At 43.2% G+C, this 22,348-nt stretch overlaps 1 protein-coding gene across 2 annotated transcripts in view; it reads left to right on the forward strand.

Annotated features, from left to right (window-relative positions):
- armc2 (armadillo repeat containing 2) overlaps positions 1–22,348 on the forward strand; it is a 27,567-nt gene continuing 5,219 nt past the window's right edge. The window contains exons 1-14 of one of the 2 annotated variants that reach the window (XM_053687634.1): positions 1–101; positions 643–1,248; positions 2,844–3,113; positions 3,260–3,332; positions 3,411–3,579; positions 4,920–5,070; positions 14,044–14,099; positions 14,496–14,606; positions 17,439–17,629; positions 17,760–17,862; positions 17,990–18,246; positions 19,433–19,578; positions 19,946–20,045; positions 20,550–20,838. In XM_053687634.1, the coding sequence (XP_053543609.1) occupies positions 2,902–3,113; positions 3,260–3,332; positions 3,411–3,579; positions 4,920–5,070; positions 14,044–14,099; positions 14,496–14,606; positions 17,439–17,629; positions 17,760–17,862; positions 17,990–18,246; positions 19,433–19,578; positions 19,946–20,045; positions 20,550–20,838 (1,858 nt within the window). In that variant the 5' untranslated portion in view covers positions 1–101; positions 643–1,248; positions 2,844–2,901. The remainder of the gene's footprint in view (positions 102–642; positions 1,249–2,843; positions 3,114–3,259; positions 3,333–3,410; positions 3,580–4,919; positions 5,071–14,043; positions 14,100–14,495; positions 14,607–17,438; positions 17,630–17,759; positions 17,863–17,989; positions 18,247–19,432; positions 19,579–19,945; positions 20,046–20,549; positions 20,839–22,348) is intronic. The other variant, XM_017492946.3, reaches the window with a different exon arrangement.

Genomic DNA, 22,348 nt, shown 5'->3' on the forward strand with positions numbered 1-22,348 from the left:
ATCACTGGTGCCACCAGCGCGTGCACAGAGTTGCTAGGTAGTTTCTCAAGACAGAGTAAAGACAACGAAACGAAGACAGCAACCGCTTACTGTATTAAAAGGTAAACTTATTATTATTATTATAATTTAAACACTTCTAAATATTATTAGACAGAAAGGAAGCATTAAGGTGAAGTTAAATCATTTCCTAAGTAAACAGCGTTATAGGTAGAATAACAGGATTTGTTTGTAACTCTATAGATGACGCGTTTGTCTCAGGAAAGTGTTTCAGAGGATGTCCTGACTCGAAATAGCATTTGTAGGTCTTCAGAGGTCTTCTTCTCCTTCTTTTTTTAACGATACTCCCTCACTGCTTTTGTTGTCGAGCTTGAGTTCCTGCAACCGCTACATGCGTCGCCATGGTGACGCAGCGTGCACGCGCAGGGTGGTCACGCGCCGAGCAGCAGCTCCCCTGTATAGTGCTTCTTTTCATAATGATAAACTGTTTTTCATTTATATTATTTTATTTTATTTTAATTTCACTTCAAAATGATGTCATTTAAAGCGAATTAGGTCTTCCAGATGCTCCTTCATAATCATTATTCATTATGAAAATGGTTAATGGTCAAAGTGGAGTGTATAACATTGATTATCTCGTTACAGTGGCACCTGTCAAGGGGTGAGATTATATTAGGCAGCAAGTGAGCAGTCAGTTCTCGAAGTTGATGTGTTGGAAGCAGGAAAAATTGGCAAGCGTAAAGATCTGAGAGACTTTGACAAGGGACAAATTGTGACGGCTGGACGATGGGGACAGAGCGTCTCCAAAACGGCAGGTCATGTTCGGTGTTCCCGGGATGCATTGGTTAGTACCTACCAAAAGTGGTCCAAGGAAGGACAACCGGTGAACCAGCAACAGGGTCATGGGCTTCTAAGACTCATTGATGCGCATGGAGCGTGAAGGCTAGCCCGTCTGGTCCGATCCCACAGAAGAGCTACTGGAGCCCAAAATGCTGAAAAAGCTCATACTGGCTATGATAGAAAGGTGGCCTCAGAATTCCCCAGATCTCAATCCACATCTGTGGGATGCGCTGGACGAACAAGAGTGATCCATAGAGGCCCGACCTCAGAATTTACAGGACTTTAAGGATCTGCTGCTAAAGTCTCAGTACCAGATACCACAACACACCTTCAGCAGTCTTGTAGAGTCCATACCTCGATGGGTCAGAGCTGTTTTGGTGGCACAAGGGGGACCTACACAATATTAGACAGGTGGTTTTAATGTTATGGCTGATCAGTGTAAATAGGGTTCATTCACCAATATGTGCCGTAACTGAAGTGATCTGAACTCACTTGTATTGGTGCTGCTTTTAAGTTTTACCTCTACAAAACACATCTAATTCTAGCGATGACTTGCATGAGTACCTGATATTTATTTGTTGCCTGAAAGAAAGAAAAAAACGTCCATGTGGACGAAAGTATGTGGACAGCTGACCACCACACCCATATGTGCTCCTTCAGCAAAAAAAGTTGGAAGCACACAGTTGTATATAATGTCTTTGTACGATGTAGCATTATAATTTCCCTTCACTGGAACTAAACAATAAAAACCTGTTCCAGCATGACAGTGCCCCTGTGCACAAAGCGATCTCCATGAAGCCATTGTGTGCTAAGGTTAGAGTGGAAGAACTCGAGTGTCCTGCGCTGACAACAATCAGAGAAACCCAGGCAGGCCTACAGATCCCTTCAGAAATCAAACAATAAAAAAGTATGCTATCATACACAGCTTTAGCAGGTTGCATTCTTTCACTCTTACCATTGAAACTAATGGCGGCCATATATCCAAGTCGTCATGAGGGTTTGTAAATAATGGACCAATCGATCGATCAACCCAACCCATTGATTAGTACAATATCATGTAGGATCAGCCAACCAGTCTGCATGCATGGTCAATGAATAAAAGTGCTCAATCTCCCCCTTTTATCTGGCCTTGCAATTACAAGCTGCCTTCAAACACAATTAAATGCCTTAGAGAAAGCACAGGCATTGGAGTTCCCAGGTAACAAATGAACAGTGAAATTATCTGAAGTGTAGCATTCCCAGTTTTAACACTTGGCTTGCTTTGGATTGTTCAATTCAGAGCCAAAATTCACAGACCATGCTGACAGTGCTGGCATTTCTACCTCTACTGGTAGTTTTGTTTTGTTTTTAAGAAGAAAAAATACCCCCTTCCGTTTTACGCCATGCCTACTTTGTTTTTAAATGTGATTAGATTTAAATAGATACAGATACAGATAGAAACATCTTCACTGTTAAAATCCCAAACATGCATGTATCTATCATCCAATTTCATTGGCGCTTGGCAAAAACAAATTATTTGTCATCCTGCCCTGAAATACACAACAGGTTGGGACTTGTTTTAACTAAACAGACTGAATTTATAATAAAAAAGATAGAGGGGCTAGAGGTACTTGCTTTTGCAAAGGACTTCAAAAGTATTCATTATATAGTCCATCAATAAATAAAAAATGTTGGCTATCTGACCACTTTACCAAACTGGTGTCCCTATTATCTTATCCTGTCTTCATAAGCCTATCAGAGTGCTTTTACTCTAAAAGGATGGCAATGTTTTGTCATTCAATATTCAACTTGCCACCAGTTTGAGTCCCTTTCTTTAATTCGTGCTGTATTTCTAATAATTAGATCTCAGTCCATTTGAGTCTCAGGAACCAAGATCGCTATCCAGTCCTTAATGGAGCAGAGTAGGTGCCAGTATTCAAAATGCCATACGATAGGTATAACAAAACCAAGTTTTCTTCCAAACGTAAGCCCGTTTGTCTATTTTTGTTTGTCTTTATGGTCTTTAGGTTCAGGTGGTCTAGAGTTATCGTCACATGAATTCGGACTGTTCCGTACAGTCCACACATGGCCTCGGTGGAGCGTAAGCAGGATGAGAAGGGACCCTTCTACCTTGGCTATGGCAGTAGGAGACAGACGAGTGCAGAGATAGTGACAGAAGCCCGGCATTCTCTCAGGACTCTTCGGACACAGCGGCCCTTCACTCCACGACAGGAGCACCGGCAGCTTTTTGCAGGATCAGCTCGTACACGTGATGGCAGACCGCCATCTTCATTCAGGTTTTGAGAAGAAATAAAAAAAACCTCGAAATTTGCTTTAGTTCTGTCATTATACATTTATTAAAGTACTCCATTTTCTGAAATCAGCAATGCAGATTTTTTTTATTTTCCATGCTCAATAAGATTTTTTTCATAATCTCCTACAGCCTACATGCTAGGAATTTCGAGGCTCCTGATTCCAGGCCGAGTTCAGGGACCCGCCTCTCGCCTTTGGAACACGTAAGGCGATTTTTCCAAACTCTTCTGAAAACTTGTCCAATTAGGTGACGCGGATGCTAACAACTTATTTTAAATCAGAAGCCCAGGTTGCCACTTTCACTGGATCTGGACTACAGTGAAGTTGAGAAAGGTTTACCCAAACCTCCAGTTGACCGTTTGGACAAAAGAGGATCTGGAAGCGCTCGGACAAGGCTCGTCAGAGCAAGATCGCTTACGCTGGTACCCTCTATGACACAACACTCAAATGGTATGTGGACACTCAAATAACTACAGTCTACAGAGTAGATGACCTACTGCACAATATTAGCCCGTGATCTCGATTGAGGTATTTGAGATAGAAACAGCAAAAAATTAACATTTGGAACCATTTTAAAGAATGAAGAAGTAAGAAAAAAAAAAAAAAAAAGGAAACAGAAGGGGGGGGGGGGGGGGGCGCACCCATGCCTACATTTTACCTGCATCAATAAAAACAGATTCTATGGATATGTAAATTAGAAATGCCCCCAACTCTAGTAAACGAATGCTGCATAGCATGCATACATTTGCATATTGCGACCTGATTGACTCTTGTGTTTTATGACACAATAACACTTTGTCATATGTTCGATACTAATTTAGATTTTACAGTGGGGGTTTTATTCTTTATTCTATTTTATTCATCCTGTATTTTACTTTTTATTGAAAAAAGCTGTTAAAACCTCTGCAGGGACTCAAAGGGGTTGCTTTTATTTCTTTCTTTCTTTTTTTTTTAAAAGAAAGTTTTATTTAAAAAGAAGAAGAAAAAAGACTATGGATAATGGGAGTACTAGAGCCGGACAATCACTCAACTGTGCACTCTGATTCTCCAGCACAGGAACTGATGACCCTATGTTTAATCCCTGTTATTTGTAACAACGCAGATATACAGTATAGTAAGCATTAGAAATAAGGCAGGATAGAGTGTTACCAATAAGAGAGCTTTATGAAAGCTTCTAGAATAACAACATAGAGAGCTAACAAGGGAAAGGACTGAGCAGGATAGGGAGAAAAGGTTAGAGTCCTGCTGAATAAGAGAATAGATTGCTGGCACAATACTTCTGTCCTCCATTCGTTTCTTGCTATTCAACTGTCAATCCATTGTAAGGACAGACTGAATCGCCTTTTTAGCGTAACCTTGATCCACCCACATTAAAAGACACCCTGACAACTGTTTAAGTGCATCACTCACTCACTGGAATGACAGAAAGAATAGACTCTTTTATAACCTCTGTTATAAGCACATTTCCATCCACAGAATGGAACCGTAACACTAGGGCAGCATGTGTAAGTGTTTGTGTCTACTGTTTATGAAGCTTATACAGTAAATTACTCATTGTGTACGCATCGTCTTACATGCAGGCTAAATCCCCATAAAACATTTTCTAGTTTGTGACTTGGTGATTAAAACTTGTTTTACACTATACTTTAGTTATCTCTGACATTCTTTGTTTTTTCCCACATTTCTCCCAGAAACAATGTTTTCCTTTACAATCAGTTTTGCTCTAGTTTTTAGTCATTTCAAAACAGTGTGCATGTTTGCATGTGATTTTTGTATCTATATTTCTGTAGTTCCTCAAACCGAGCGTGTTGACAAGCCTACCTTGGGTATGACGCCATCCCAGCAAGTGCACACAGAGTCGTTTTACTTGCATTCCGGTTGCAAACAAGAAAGGACAGAGAAATCCTCTGAAATTCTCACACAGAAACTAACCAAACATAGGTACAGCATTTTATTATTAGTATCTTTATTTAGGTTTCATCCCCTGCTCGTGTTTGTCTTGTTATTTATCAACTGTCAGAATTTCTTCTTGCCCATAACAGCAACCTGGAGAGCTGTTGAAAACCGTAAGTGGCTCACTCGCATCCAGAACAGCAGTGAACTATTTCATAGTCAGTTGCTCCATCTGTAACAGCTACTTATTAGAAGCCTTAGTCAGCATTAATTTGGTCTGTTAACATATCAGGCTTTTAAAATAGATTGAAGGATTTCAGTAATAAAGTCAGTTTCAATGAATTGAGAAGGAAATCAATGATCGGTGGAAAATACTGCGGAAATATTCAAAGTGCCACTTTAATGGCATTATACCGTTGTGAAAAGTCCTAGGTGGATATATATTGTCATCTGTTTTTCCCAAACGTATTGTGGAAAATACCAGAGAATCCAAAATACACCAGATGAGATAAACAGAAGTGAAATACAATCACCGCCCACATTTAGTGGCTAATCAGTTCAGCAAAACAGCATAAAATACAGAATATGCAGACTTTCAACTTTAACCTGAGGGTATTTACATACAAATTGGGTGAACGGTGTAGGAATTACAGAACCTTATTTTGTACATGATCCCCGATTTGAGAATTGGCTGCTCAGCCAGTATCTCCCATATCCAGGTGTAGGTTATTCCCTCACTTATCAGTAAGGATTGACTGACTACGTTTACATGGACAGCAGTAATCTAATGATTGATCTTATTCTGAATAAGACAATATTGTGATTAAGGTGTTTACATGAGTCGCTTTTAGAATACTTCTTTCATGTTCCTGTTTTACATGTTATAGAACATAGATCAGTTAACCGCACATGTCATTACGTCCCCACGCCACGCCGTCCGACGTCCCTCCAGAATTCACATATCGACATACAGTTTGTCTTCGTTATGGTACCGTATACAGTTTTGGGTGTTTATATCGAAAGCTTCAAGTGCAGTTAATTATTTGTCATGCTGTACGTTCAAATAGACGACTGCTTGAAGCCGTGGGCTGCGTCCCAAACCGTGTACTTACCTACTATATTGTAGCCGAAATACGTTATTTCTCCTACTATACAGTAGGTAAGTACGCAGTTTCGGACACAGCCGTGCTCTCTTGTTTGCCATAAAACGGTTGCACACTGCCGTGTGTGTACGTGTCCTGTCGCAAAATGCAGAAAAAAAACTCCCACACGACGTTAATAGTGTGATTAAGGTGTTTACATGTCTGTAATGCACTTCGATAATGCGACTAAAACAGGAATACTCTACATGTCTTAATTCCATTTGTGTTTACTTCGAGAATGACTTTAGTCATATTAAGGTAATAAAAAATTGCTGTTTACATGCTAGTTTCTTAATCAGAGTATTGTCTTAATCAGATTAATATTCTATTATTGTTGTCGATGTAAACGTACTGACTGTGCGTTCAGGTCGTCCTGGGAAGTCATAATTACAACATCAGGTGCGTTTGAGTCACTTTGGTTGGTGCGAGACGGAGGTGTACCTTCTCTTAATTAACTAAAAAAAAAAAATACAGCTCTACTTCTGGAAAATGAAGAACAAAGATTGCATATCAAATGTGTTCCCTTTCAAAAGGAACTTCGACGTTGCATTTAGCATAACAGTATGGGAGCGCCTTGCACGCGTGACCGGTATCTGAAGCTTGTGTAAAATCATGCCTCTACTTATAGGCCTGCCATTATCAGGTGACGTGGCAATTAAGCGCGTCGCATGATATATATATATATGGCACCTGTGAACCACGCTGCCAGCCTTATTATCTTCAGCGAGACTGCATGTCTGTGGTTTGTGTGACAAAGTAAAAGAAACGCTTCATTTCTACTCTGTATTTCTCAATATCTCTCAACTTTTCTATCCCTTTTTTAAGAAAAGAAAAGATAGTGAAAGAATGAGCAAGAAAGAATTCAGAAAGTGTGTTACGCCTTGCTTCCGTTTCATCACGGGAGGAGACGGACACACTTTCTGCGTGAAGTGTTTGCTACCCCTCGAGGGGTCTGTCTGTCAGCATTGTGAACATTTCACGATTAGGCAACTATGCTCTCGGCTCGCTCTCTTCTCGTCCGAAGGGAGTTGGGTTTCAGAGCCCCACGGATCTGGGCCGGCCGCTGCCGAGGCAGCCAGCCGTCTCAGCCAGCCATCTCAGGTCTTGGGGTTCTTGTATGGATTTGGAAGAGGAGCCAGAGACGAGCGCGGCTCTATCTCTTGCTCTGTCTTCCAGGTCCGGCTCTCCGCCTGACTTTAGAGCTCGCGTCGCGACTCCTCCTTCCCCTATGGAAAGCCAAAATACTCTCGCTGACTCTGAGGAGTTGGTAGAGGGTGACATTGCACCAAAAACTGACAGCAGCTGTCATGCATATAAAGAGCTGCTTGAGGTGATCACTAGGGCGGTTCAGAAGTTGAATCTAGACTGGCCTGGGGAAGAGGAAGTGGCTCGTAGCAGGCTGGATGAGCGCTTCCTCTCCAGTGAAAATAAACATAAAGCTCCCTCACACCGCAGAAAACTGCCCTTTTTTCCAGAAGTGCATGATAAGATATCACGCTTCTGGAGAAAACCATACACTAGCCGTGTTTATAACCCCGCAAAGTCTGATTACTCAGCCATCATGGGGAGTGAGCAGCACGGCTATGTGGCAATGCCAAAGGTGGAGGAGGCGCTTGCGAGCCACCTCTCTCCATCAACGGCAGGTAATTTAGGGAGGCCAACTTTACCTTCAAAGCCATGTAAAGCCACTTTGGTGTTGGTGGGCAAAGCCTATGCGGCAGCGGGTCATGCTTGTGGGTCCCTGCATACAATGGCAGTGTTGCAGGCCTACCAAGCAGACCTGCCGAGTGAGCTAGATACTGGTGAGGGAATTGGGCCAGAGGCAGTGGCAGAGCTGCGCCGCGCCACAGATTTATCTCTTCGGGCGACCAAACAAACGGCCCACCATATCGGCCGTTCAATGGTTAGCCTGGTTGTGGCGGAGAGGCACCTATGGCTCAACTTGTCAGGGATGGGGGACAAAGATAAGGTCTCCTTGCTGAACGCCCCTGTTAAACCTTCCGGCCTGTTTGGCGGCGCAGTCAATGCCATCGCCGACAGGTTTCGCGACACAAAACAGCAAACGGCAGCGTTCAGCAAGTTCCCCGTCGCGTTGAGTTTGCACGGGCCTCCATGAGTGGAGCCCGGGCCAGCGCTGGTGCGAGGGAGACACAGAAGACGAGTGTGGGGGCCCGCCTCCCCCCGCAGTAAGCCAGAGGGACCGGTCGGCCACAGCCACAGCCTGCTAAGAGGCCTGATCTAAGAATGATCATAAAAGCAAAGCAGGCAAGGAAGGAACGGTCCTGATGGGCCACAGAGGGACATATCAGGGGACATGAGGCTGCTAGGGCAACCAGCCCCCAGTGCCACTGTAGGGCCTGCCCTGGCCGAGGCCATCCCAGGTTTTCAGTTTTCTCTGGTCAGCGAGTTGCCACAGGGTGATGGAAATCTGATGCTTTCCCTCCAACGAAATGTGGAAAAGCTAACATCACTGAAAGACCATTTGGCAGTGTGGAAACTACTGCCAAATGTGTCCCCATGGGTTCTGTCTACCATAGAAAAGGGTTACCAGGTCCAGTTCAGAGCTCGACCCCCCCGAGAGAGGTGGGCTCACCACAGTTGTCAGCACAGAGCAGAGCCCAGTGTTAGTGCAGGAAATAAGTTCCCTTTTGGGCAAAGGGGCCATAGAACATGTACCCCATTCCCTAAGGGAAGGAGGTTTTTACAGCCATTATTTCCTGGTCCGCAAAAAAGATGGGAGTATGCAGCCAATTTTGGATCTGCGTCATCTGAACCGTACTCTTCGGACATACAGGTTCAAGATGCTGACGCTCAAACTTGTCGTGCCACAGATTCAGTCCGAGGACTGGTTTGTGACGATAGATCTGAAAGATGCATATTTCCACATAGGAATATTGCCCAGTCACAGGAAGTTCCTGAGGTTTGCGTTTGGAAAAAACACATACCAATTTCGGGTTCTTCCCTTTGGGCTAGCTTTATCCCCTCGCACCTTCACAAAGTGCATGGATGCTGCTCTGGCTCCCTTGCGACTCCGGGGCATCCGTGTACTAAACTACCTGGACGACTGGTTAATTCTAGCACGATCCAGGGAACAGGCGATTCAACATCGAGATGTTGTTCTCGCCCACATGGGGAGCTTGGGGCTCAGGTTGAACCTCAAGAAAAGTATGCTTTCTCCAGTGCAGAGGACAACTTTTCTAGGGGTTATATGGGATTCTTCTACAATGAGGGCGTTTCTATCCCCAACAGGTGTACAAACGATCCTATTAACTTTGAGCAAGATAATGCTAGGTCTGGGCATCCCCTCCAGCCTTTATGAGAGGCTGTTGTGCCTTATGGCAGCAGCAGCCAACGTCATACCATTGGGCCTATTGCACATGAGACCATTTCAGTGGTGGCTGAAAAGTCGGGGGTTTCATCCGAGGATGAAACCTCTGAGAGTAATCAGAGTCACGCGGCGATGCCTATGTGCTCCAAGTATTTGGAGGTGCCCACAGTTCCTAGCCTCGGGTCACACTATAGGGGCGTCCCATTACCGCAAGACAGTAATGACAGACGCGTCCCTCATGGACTGGGGTACAGTCTTAAATGGCTGTCCAGCTCACAGTCTTTGGAGCGGACCTCATCTGGAGTGGCATATAAATCGCCTAGAGATGCGGGCCGTATTCCTAGCACTGAAATTCTTTCTTCCTCAGTTGAGAGGTCACAGTGTGCTATTTGTGTCAGACAACACAGCTGTGGTCTCATATATCAACCACCATGGAGGGTTACGTTCACGCCCCCTGTTCAGGCAGGCGCAACTAATCCTTCTCTGAGCAGAGGGAAAGTTCTTGTCAGTGAGTGCAATGTCATTCCAGGCAGACATCCTGTCGAGGCAGGGGCTGAGGCCCGGGGGGTGGAGGCTCCATCCACAAGTGGTGGAGTCCATATGGCGGAGGTTCGGACAAGCGGAAGTGGATGTGTTCACCTCCGAGGAGACAACACACTGCCCGCTGTGGTTCGCCCTCACTCCTCCTGCACCACAGGGGCTAGACGCCATGGTATACAGGTCACGTCTATATTCTTTCCCCCCGATTGCTCTGCTCCCACAAGTTCTAGCGAGAGTTCGCCAAGGCCGTCTACATCTGCTGCTAGTAGCACCTTATTGGCCAGCTCGAATATGGTTCTCTGAGATAATGTCCCTGCTCGACAGCATTCCTTGGGAGATTCCCATCCGCAGGGACCTACTGTCTCAAGCCGGAGGGCTGATGTATCACCCTCGGCCAGAACTATGGAAACTGTGGGTCTGGCCCCTGAGGGGCACCAGCTCATAGATTCTGGTCTCACAACTGAGGTTGTAGAGACCATGTTAAATGCTATAGCACCATCCACAAGGGAATTGTATGCGCTCAAGTGGCGGCTTTTTGTCTTGTGGTGTGAGAAACGTCAGTTAGACCCAGTGAATTGCGCAATAGCTACAGTCCTGGAGTTCTTACAAGAACGTTTCTCAGCAGGGTTGGCTCCTTCTGCAATCAGGGTTTACGTGGCCGCTGTTTCGGCCAGCCATGCCCCTGTTGATGGAGCCTCTGTGGGTCAACATCCTCTAACTTCGAGGTTCATGCGTGGTGTCAGACCGTCGAGGCCCATCTGCAGGCCGTGAGTACCTTCCTGGGACCTTTCTGTGGTCTTGGAAGGTCTGTCAGGGGCCCCATTTGAGCCCTTAGAGTCAGCCTCTGAGAAGCTTCTGACTCTGGCCCTGACATTTCTCAAGCGAGTGGGAGATCTACAAGCTCTCTCTGTTGCCCCCTCCTGCCTTGACTTCACCCCTGGACTAGCCAAGGCCTTCCTGTATCCTAGGCGAGATTATATTCCTAAAGTGCCTACATCAGTTGCCCACCCTGTGGTGTTGCAGGCCTTCTGCCCTCCTCCGTTCCTCACACCGGAACAAGAGAGGATGCACCTGCTGTGTCCAGTAAGGGCCCTCTGTACTTACATCCACCGCTCCGGCCAGTGGCGTAAATCGGAGCAGCTGCTGGTCTGCTTTGGTGGCGACAGTAAAGGTGATGCTGTGTCGAAGCAGCGCATCTCTAACTGGATAGTGGAAGCAATCTCTATGGCTTACGAGGCGCGCGGTCTTGCCACGCCTCTGGGCATAAGAGCTCATTCCACTAGGGCGGCCGCCTCATCAAAGGCTTTGTCCAAAGGGGTATCCTTGCAGGATGTGTGTGCGGCTGCAGGATGGTCTACGCCACACACATTCATTCGTTATTACAGCCTGGATATTCAGTCCACCCCGGACTCGAGTGTCTTGCAGTGACCCTCGGGCTTGGGTATTTTTGAACAGGCTGTACCCTCGGTATGACGGAGTGGGTATTCCCGTTCCCATACTGTTATGCTAAATGCAACGTCGAAGTTCCCTTTGAAAGGGAACGTCGGGGTTACGCATGTAACCCTGTTCCCTGAGAAGGGAACGAGACGTTGCATAGCATTGTCATACCAGGGCAGGCCTGTGAATTGCGTCTTCGCTTCAGATAATAGAGGCTGGGGGCGTGGTTCACAGGCGCCATATATATATCATGCAACGCGCTTAATTGCCACGTCACCTGATCATGGCAGGCCTATAAGTAGAGGCATGATTTTACACAAGCTTCAGATACCGGTCACACGCGCAAGGCACTCCCATAATGCTAAATGCAACGTCTCGTTCCCTTCTCAGGGAACAGGGTTACATGTGTAACCCCGACGTTTTGCTTTAAAAAAATGTTTTTAATCAATTTATGAAGCCACTGTAAACTTTATTGTTACATATTATATGGTAATTGTACAATGCTATCATATTTTTGTGCAGGAAATGAGCTTGTTTTATACTAAATAAAAAAGCAAGCACATAATAACTGAAATCAGCTTCTGATGAGACGAGTAAACATTCAATTTCGACAAATTTACCGTCAGCTACAGATGTTGCATCCATTGATTCCACCATGGTTTTTTTTTTGTTACTGACACATCCCCAATTCAGGAAACTTGGAGCTCAATGAAAATCCAGAGTTTCCCACTCTTAATTATGACTTTGTGGTGGTGTTTGTGTGCGTTCAACTCTTAAATATGATCTTTGTGACACAACTTGAACGCACTAATAAAAGGTCTAGAGTAGTAGCATTTGCATTTGTAGTCTGTTACAGTTAACTCTCAATATGAAGTCCAAAAGCACTGTAACTGCCACTGAAGCAAGCCATCAAACCTATCAGAGAGCAAAGGCAAAACGACCCAAGAACAAGCAGGAAGTGAAGACAGCTGCAGGAAACACCTGGCAGAGCATCACTGAGGAAGAAACCAAACGTCTGGTGATGTCTATCAGTTCCAGTCATTGACTGCATAAGATTTGCAACCAAGTATTAGAAACGACATTTTAATCAATGATCATTAAAGTTTGTCCAATTACTTTTGGTCCCGTAAAAAAGAGAGTAGATATAGAAAGTGTTGTAATTCCTACACCGTACACCTGATTTGGATGTAATGTAAATACATCCCCGACACCCCCCCCCCCACACACACACACCCCAACACACACACACACACACCAATTAAAGCTGAAAACTGCACTTTGAGCTCGTATCCATCATTCCATTCAGCTAAAATAAACTTTTGGAAATCTGTTAGCGCCAAACATTGGGTTTATGTTCGAATCGAGCTTTCCAGAAAAATCTGAGAAGGCAGTCATCTTTCTGCTGACTGTTGGGAAATATCAAGTCGTGTCTCTGTATGAACGTGTAGCCTTGATTAAAAGTGCTTTGCAATCATATGGACAGCGTGAAACCTCTACCAAGACATGTAGCTGAAAAATATAGGAGCCAAGTTCAAATAATGGTGTGTTCTTCCAGACCACTCGTAGCCAGATCTGTAAACGAGGTAATACACACACACACGTCTCTCTCTCTCTTTCTGTCTCTCTTTCTCTCTATCTCTTTCTCCCTCTCCTCTTTTTCTTTCTCTCTCTCTACCCTCTCTTTCTGTCTTTCTCTCTGTCTGTCTCTCTTTCTCTCTCTCTCTCTCTCACTCTCTCTTGCTCACTCTCTCTCTTTCTCTCTCTCCCTCTCTCTCTTTTTCTTTCTCTCTCTCTGATATAGTTGATAATGGAGCAGTATTAGATTATGAGGGCAGGCTGCTCTGTCGACCGCCAATGTAGTTTCGCTCAAGACTCTCACGATGAGCTCATGTCTCAGACTAAAGGAGTCCATCAACAAAGAGGCATTATCAAGTCATTAAGAGGGCCAAAAAAAATCGATGCCCAAAATATGCCCAGCTGTAGGCTGAAAAAAAAGTTTGTGCAACCATCAGCAGCATGTCATTCTGTACCTCCAATAAGTTTATTTAAGGACCCTGAAACGTGTAACACGTTTATTTGTAAGACAGCACAAAAAGGAATAAGTTCATCACTATGTATCAGCCAAATTGAGGGATAACGCCGTTTTTAAGATAAGACTCACTATGACGTCAAACCAACAACTCGGACGCGAGCACACAATCTTGTGGTTTCCTGTCTGTTGCATGCACATTTTCACTCTGGCCAGTTTGCATGCATTCACATTATGCAAACCTCCAGATGTGTCAGAGATTGTTAGTACTGCTGGGAGTAAAGCACAGGGGCAGGCAGATTAGGGGCATGGGTCAGAATAGACATTAACAGACCTGTTTGGTACTGTACACACCATGTATGTGGGTACCAGAACATTACAACAGGGACACCTTGTGGCAAGCTTTTAAATGCTTTAAACACATATCTACAAAATACACTTTTAGTATATTGTGTTTGCTAAAAATGTTTACAATGGACTGTTGGCAGATTGCTGTTAAATGTGTTCATGTGTGTGTGTGTGTGTGTGTGTGTGTGTGTGATTAGTGGATTTCAACGGCCCAGCAGCGCCGACTTATCTCAAGCAAAAGGAACAAAAACAGGTTTGTTTTATCCCCAACCATGGCTATGCTCCTGCGATTTGTTTATCAGTTTGAACTACTCGCTAACTCCGAAGCCTGATTTGTAGATTTGACAACAGATCCACCTTTCATTGCACTGATCCAAAACACAGTGGCTTGTAGAATAGTTCCTACTCGCAGAGACAGCTTCCTGCATGACGCTCTGAATGCAAATGTTTAGTCACCGAGGTGTCTGCACAGAACCCAGGCTAATCAAAGGATGTGTAGGCGCATAGAGTTTGACCTTTTCATGCTATGCTGAACATCCTGTATTTTCTATACAAATGGGTGAAACTGAGAGAACCGCCGATGTGAATTGGGTAGGTGTAGAGCATCAATATTTTAACTGGTGTTTGTGGTCCATCTGTTCTCTGTCAGATGCTGAGCATGGCTGCGGAGACAAGGCAGGAAGTGATGCCACTGATGAATCTGCCTTCTGGACCTCTGAGGTGCTTCCTATTCTGCAGATGTTTGAGTCTTTTTCTCCAGGTGATCATTAACTACACCATAGGATTTAAGGTGTATACATTCCCCTCTAAAACTACTGGAATGGCAAGGCCAATTCATTTATTGTTTGTGCTGTACACCAAAAACATTTGGGTTTGAGATCAAAAGATGGATATGAGACGAGACTTTACGATTTCAGCTTTTATTTCATGGTATTTACATCTAGATGTGTTAAACAACATAAAACATAGAACCGTTTGTATCACACCACCCAATTTATCGGAGAGCAAAAGTATAGGAAGTTATGCAAAATATGTAATAACTGCATCAAGTCTGTGACTCACTGACATCACCAAACTGTTGGTTTATTCTTTTGTGTTGCTTTTCCAGGCTCTTACCAGAGCTTCTTTCTGTTGGTGTTTGTTTCGGGGGGTTTCTCTCTTCAGTCTCCTCTTCAAGAGGTGAAATGCTGCTCAACTGCGTTAATGTCTGGTGATTGACTTGGCCAGTTTAAAACCTTCCACTTTTTCCCCGATGAAGTCCTTGTAGAGTCGGCTGTGTGTTTTGGATCATTGTCTTGCTGCATGATGAAGTTCCTTCAGATTAATTTGGATGCATTTCTCTGTAAATTTGCAGACAAAATGTTTCTGTAAACTTCTGAATTCATTCTGCTGCTACCATCATGAGTTCCATCATCAGTAAAGATTAGTGAGTCTGTTCCAGAAGCAGCCATGACACTACCTCCACCATGATGAGCTTGTATGTTTTGGATCATGAGCAGACACTTTGGCCTTTCTATCACTTTGGTTAATGATTTCTTTGCAAATTCTAATCTGGCTTTCAGATTCTTACTGCTGATGAGTGGTTTGCATCTTGTGGTAAGGCCTCTATATTTCTACATAAGTCTACTTCGAATGTTGGATTGTGATCCCTTCACCCCTGCCCTGTGGAGGTTGTTAGTGGTTAGTGATGTCACTGACTGTTGTTTTTTGTTTTTTTTTTCTTCACAGCTCTCACAATGTTTCTGTCATCAGCTGTTGTTGTTTTCCTTGGCCGACCCAATCAGTGTCTGTTGCTCAGTACATCAGTGGTTTCTTTCTTTTTCAGGACATGCCATTGTTCGTCCTCTGATAGATTTTCTCAGCTTTAAATTTGCTTGCTTTTCTCCCATAGACAGCGCTCTGATCTTCATGTTGGTTTATCCTTTTTAACAGCAAATGCAGTCTTCACAGGTGAAACTGGCCTTGCCATTCCAATAGTTTCTGAATTTAACTGAATTGGACCTCACTATTCAGAAACATTGTTACACATGACAATAAATCTTTATATTATGATAGCAGATTGTGTCTTAAAGATAAACCATCTTAATACAGGTGAGAGGGATGGCATTCTCTTTCTCTTTCTCTCTCTCTCTCTTTCTCTCTCTCTCTCTCTCTCTCTCTCTCTCTCTCTCTCTCTCTCTCTCCCTCCCCTATGTGATGTTTGAAAAGATGTGCTTGGTTGGTTTCTGGTTTCATGTGTCTCAGATGAAGCATGTATTAGCCTTCACCCTCCCCATCTGGTACCTATCATGTGATAAGGAAGACTAAAATGTTTTAAAAATATGATAATTAATGAATTGCTGTTCTGTCACTGAAGGAAATGAATCAATTATGTGTACTGTATGTATGCACTGTATATATACATATGTTGCTACATACGTTCATATTTGGAAGAACATTTAAAATGTCCAATACAAATCTCTGTAAAGTGTTAAAAAATGGTAAGTCCTCCTAGTTACTATGAAAGTAAAGTAATGTAGTGTGTTAAATGCCCTGGTTTGGGGGAAAAAGGGCTAAAAAAAAGATGTGTATTGGGTTTGGCAAGGCCTTGAACTTTCAAAAGGGAAGTGCAGGAATAGAAATTAAATCTAATGGCAGTGCATAAAGTATTTAAGCACTTAAAAAAAAAAAATGTATATATATATATATATATATATATATATCATGCCCAAATGCCTCTCGGCTCCCGTGTAACAAACTGCCAAGTGGCATGAGGTCACTAGACAGGATGAGACGAAGCAGCCAAGACCAGAATAGCGGAACAACATTTATTTTACCCAAAAATAGCTTCCGAAAACCTCATCGTTTCTACTTCCCATTGCCTGATCTTAAACTTGCAGAGTGTGAGACAGTGAGCTTAAAGATTCAAATAGGTTTAAAAAAAAAAAAAAAAAAAAGGAAAAAAATTATGCTTTATTATCAGGACATACTGCATTAGATCACACTGGTTTTGAACTATATGCATAGATGAAAGCTACAGAAGACTGAGAGCCCAAGATTAACTGTCAGTGGGTGTTAGATAAATGTCAGGGAAATGTCAACAGACCTGTTTTGGCAAAAAAAAAGTGAAATGCAGATCATAAATTGTTTACCGTACCTGTTGACCCGTTTAAGAATTGTGTGTTCACGCTGTAATATCAGAAATTCTTTTTTACCCACCAAGCTGACAAATAAGGTCCCCTGGATGTCCACTAAATGGCCTCTACAAACGTCCCCCAAATGTCCATGTGTAGGGTTCCCTTGACGTCCTATGGACATTGAATGGGACGTTCACAGGACGTCCAGCGGCCATTCTGGAAGCTTAGGGGACTTTCACTGAAATGAACACATTCAGTAATGTTATGCTTTATGTTATGACTCTCACATCCTCGGAACATCCGCCAGCGAACATTATAAACCCAACCAAATGCGGACCTAAGTAGACTTTCACGATGTCCGGGGGACATCCCCTCTTTGCTGGGCACGGCCGGTGCGCATCCGATTTTAAGTATATCGTTCTCTTGTCTTTGAATTGTCTTTGAACTATATCTCTCTCTAACTTGTGTACATTCAGGAGGAATCGTGTCAAAAGAGACTGTTGAGCGTCTTTGTGATGCCTGTGCAAGTCTCCATGACGTCCTGGCAGAGAAAGGCCTGCTGGGAAGGCGGTTTAAGAAAAGGTCCGCCGTTCTCCGGGCACTGTTTCGACTGATTGATTTGGGATCAGACCAGCTAAACCTCACTCTGGCTAATATCATACTTGCAGTAAGTAGATGACGGAACACTTGCTTTGAAAAAAAACAACCATAACGACAACAACGTACCGGGTTTAAATGAAGAACATTAATGTTTAACGAGAGCAACGCAGATCTTATCTACCGGTGTGTCATTTCAGCTTAATGTCAGCGGAAACAACTTGCTAAACATTTGCAAGCTCGTCTTTAATATAAGCCGGAGTTCCAGAAATGACTTCCTGTTCCAGGACAACCCCGTTATAGGTACGTCTCTGTTACCGTGTAACTCATTCACTCTGACCAGTCATTAACTGTCTTTCACAGTCAGCTTATTCTGTGTGTGTGTGTGTGTGTGTGTGTGTGTGTGTGTGTGTGTGTGTGTGTATATCAGATTCCCTCCTCTCACTGATACAGTGTGACGATTTTAATAGCAGTGGAGAGACTGTGCTGTACTGCATAGGCTCCCTAAAGCTCCTTTCAGGAAACAGCACCCTCGCCAGGCTGCTCCTAGCTAAAGACTTCATCGCAGTCTCGCTCCGTCTCTCTCAGCGACTGATTCAGCCAACAGACCCTAAAGCTTTCCCTAATGACCATCACACGTTAGCAGGACATGGCCAGCATCCTATCACGGGACATATACTGGTCCAGGTGGGTAGCTTTCGAACGCCTACACCGACGGAAAATAATCCTAATCATTATATTCCGTGATAACACACAACCTTTATATCATCAGCTCCATTCAGAATCACTGCAGATGTTACCGTGAGCTCTTCTAGCAGACAGAACAAATACAGATTCTCATACTGAAAGAGAGTTGAACCAAGTCATTCTTTATGACCAGAAATGCTTGGACAGTTTGTGTTGTCGACATGCTACAGTATGTTTCCCTCAGTAAGTTTTGGTAGTGCAGGAACAAGCTGTCTCTGAACCCCACCTAGACATTTCTTAGAATCAAACTAAACTGGACAAAATGGAAGGGTGGGGTCACTCAAGGTCCTAACACAGGCTGGATTGTTTTATGCTCATTTCCTTGGCTTTTTTTTTTTGTCGTCTGGGAAAGTTTCCTTATTTTTTTCTTTTTTTTCTCCTCTCTTTTAAATCCATACTGAGCTTGTTTGTTCTGGCTGGATGTTTCAGTCCAAAGGCCGGCATTTTTTTATATAGGAGTAAGGAATGTAAATCTTTACATCTTCCTAAACAAACTTCCTGAGCATGAGAGCAAACTCGGTTTGCCAGGCGGAAATGAGGCGAGTTAGAGAGACGATTATTACTGGACAAGATTAATCAGGGTACTATATCTTCTGACTACCACTCGTTTTTGATTTTTTTTCCACATTTTATAATAATAATAATAATAATAATGATAAAGTCATCAAAACTCTGAACGAACACAAATGGAACTATGGGAATTATATTTATATATTATATAAATTCCAAATAAGTCAAAGTAGACACCCTTTTTTTTTACCTTGAATTTCCAGAAATGTATTCTTGGCATTTTCTCGACTGATTTCTTGAGGAATCCCCCTGAGATGCTTTTTAAACAGTATTAAAGGAGTTCCCACCTATACCGGACACTTCATGGCTGCTTTTCAGAATATTTCACTCCAAGTCTAATGGAAGAAATGAATATGTCGGCACAATTCTATTTCTGTCTACAACACCGATTTCACACATTTAATCATACACCTTCAGATCAAAACGTTTTTCAGATCATGAGAAACATTTCAGTCAAGCGTGTCCAAACGTTTGACCGGTAGTGTAGGGTAGTAAGGGAAGTGTTTTTATATACACATTGAAGCAAATGTTTGATGACCTCTTGACCCCATTGCAGGTCACAGGAGCGCTGCGAAACATGGCCGACCTGTCCGAGTCCCGTTCTTCCTTTTTGTCCGACGAGGTCTTCTCTACGTTGTGCGCAGTTATGGATCATCGGCAAGAAGACGAAGACATCTGCCTTAACGTAGCCAGGATATTTAGGTGAGAGACACCTCATATTCCATACAAACTCTGTAATGACCCTCAGAAAAGATAAGAACTTTTCTTGAGTCCCTGTGTGAACATCGATATATATATATATATATATATATATATATATATATATATATATATATATATATATATATATACATATATATATATGTGTGTATATATATATATTTTGCATGATGATTGCAACACCGCATGAACTGACCACTCAAAACTCCTTTCACTGATGTTCTTCCTGTCTGTTTCATTGAGCTCACTGAGATCTCATCACAGAACTGTTTTCTCAGTCCAATCACAATCTAACGTTAAACGTTAACGCATGTGCATGTGTGTGTGTTTTTTGTGTGTGTATCTCCAGCAAACTGTCCTCATATGCTGAGTGCTGCTATGCGCTAGCCGAGACTTCGAGCTGCTACAGGCTATTTTTAGCCCTGTTGTGCAAACACAGCAGGAAACAGGTGAGTCCAGGCAAAACATATGTACACTAAAGCCACATACTCTCTGTCTCTCTCTCTCTCACTCTCTCTCTCTCTCATACACACACGCACACACTTTTGAATGCAGCAGTGTTAAATGAAGATGCACGAATATGTGTGTGTGTGTGTGTGTGTGTGTTTCTATTCACAAAACATTTAACTTCTCTCCCTCCTGTTTTGTTAAAACTTAAAAAAAAAAAAACCTTAGATGTGCATCCAGTGTTGCGTAGACATAAACACACACCCACAGCCCTTCTGTAGGAACATACTGTCCCTTTTTGACTTCCTTATTGCAGAGAGCATAACATGAGCTCTGTCTCCTGGGTAAAGAAGAAATGGTTTATAGGTTAAATGGTTTATAGGCAACTGAATCCACCCTGAATTCTACTAGTTATAGTGTATATATGTATTTAGGATTTAGGATTCATGACATCTTGTAAATTCATACACACACACACAAACACTGTTTCTCTGCATGGTTTGTAGGCATTGGTGGTACGTCTCCTATTCACATTAGGAAACCTGGCGGCTCGGAGCAATGATGCCAGAGAGAGAGTGTATGAGGAGGAAAGGTCCATAGACATTCTCTTAGAACTTTTCCAGAGCTACCTGCAAGTCTCCAAGAATCCTCCAAACTCTGAAAATTATACGCAGGAAGATGAGGACGTCTTGATCAAGCTGATTCGAGTGTTGGCCAACCTGTCCATTCATCCCACTGTAGGCACGGCACTGGCAGCCAATACCCTGTTTGTGCAGCTACTACTGAAAGTGATGGGTGAGCAAGAATAAACACACACACACAAGCACACATGCATGCATGCACCCAAACATACTGTATACAGTGGTGCTTTCTGCATAAATATGACCTAAAACATCATCAGATTTGCCCACAAGTCCTAAAAGTACATAAAAAGAACCCCCTTGTTCAATAATAACTGCAACTAAATGTTTGCGGTAACTGTTGATCAGTCCTGCACATCGGCTTGGAGGAATTTAATCCCATTCCTCAGTACAGAACAGCTTCAACTCTGGGATGTTGGTGGGTTTCCTCACATGAACTGCTTGCTTCAGGTCCTTCCACAACATTTCTATTGGATTAAGGTCAGGACTTTGACTTGGCCATTCCAAAACATTAACTTTAGTCTTCTTGAACCATTCTTTGGTAGAACGACTTGTGTGTTTAGGGTCGTGTCCTGCTGCATGACCCACTTTCTCTTCAGATTCAGATCACAGACAGATGTCCTGATGTTTTCCTTTAGAAATCGCCGGTATAATTCAGAAATCATTGTTCCATCAATGATGGCAAGTCGCCCTGGTCCAGATGCAGCAAAACAGGCCCAAACCATGATACTACCACCATCATGTTTCACAGATGGGATAAGGTTCTTATGCTGGAATGCAGTGTTTTCCTTTCTCCAAACATAATGCCTCTCATTTAAACCAAAAAGGTCTATTTTGGTCTCATCCATCCACAAAACATTTTTCCATTAGCCTTCTGGCTTTTCCACTTGATCTTCAGCAAATGAGTAGTAGTTTTCTCCTTGTAACCCTGCCATGCACACCATTGTTGTTCAGTGTTCTCCTGATGATGGACTCATGAATGTTAACATTAGCCAATGTGAGAACGGCCTTTCGTTGCTTAGAAGTTACACTGAGTTCCTTTGTGACCTTGAGGACTATTACACGTCTTGCTCTTGGAGTGATGTTTGTTGGTCTCCACTCCTGGAGAGGGTAACAATAGTCTTGAATTTCCTCCATTTGTACACAATCTGTCTGACTGTGGATTGGTGGAGTCCGAACTTTTTTGAGGTTATTAGGTACAAACCGAATTTCATTTCTGGTCCTATGTGGGAGTTTTTGAGCTGGCATGGAAGGATGAAGACGCAGTTAACATTTCCTGCTCTAAAAGCAAGTAGGACAATTGTCTAATCAGCAGTTATCATTTCTCTCTCTCTCTCTCACACACACACACACACACAGACTTTTTTAAAACCAAAAAATGCACAGGCACGCACTTATGCAGCAACCGTAAACATTTCACCTGTCTGTACCGCCACACAGACACACTGATTCCCAGCAACAATTCCCAGCACACAGTGCTGCACATAACCAGAAGTGGCCAACTGTACTGGTGTCATTTCCCCGAGTCTGTTTTGATAAACACACCTTCCTATTCTTCGCATGTTTCCGAGACACAGAAAAGAAACGTTATGTGGTTTTTAGGTGCAAACCGAAAGCCACTTTCAGTCCTGCATGGGAGATTTTGCACAGCTTGGGGAGAGGTG

The sequence above is a fragment of the Ictalurus punctatus genome, chromosome 2 (assembly GCF_001660625.3).
Source record: "Ictalurus punctatus breed USDA103 chromosome 2, Coco_2.0, whole genome shotgun sequence".
Classification (NCBI taxonomy): Eukaryota; Metazoa; Chordata; class Actinopteri; order Siluriformes; family Ictaluridae; genus Ictalurus; species Ictalurus punctatus.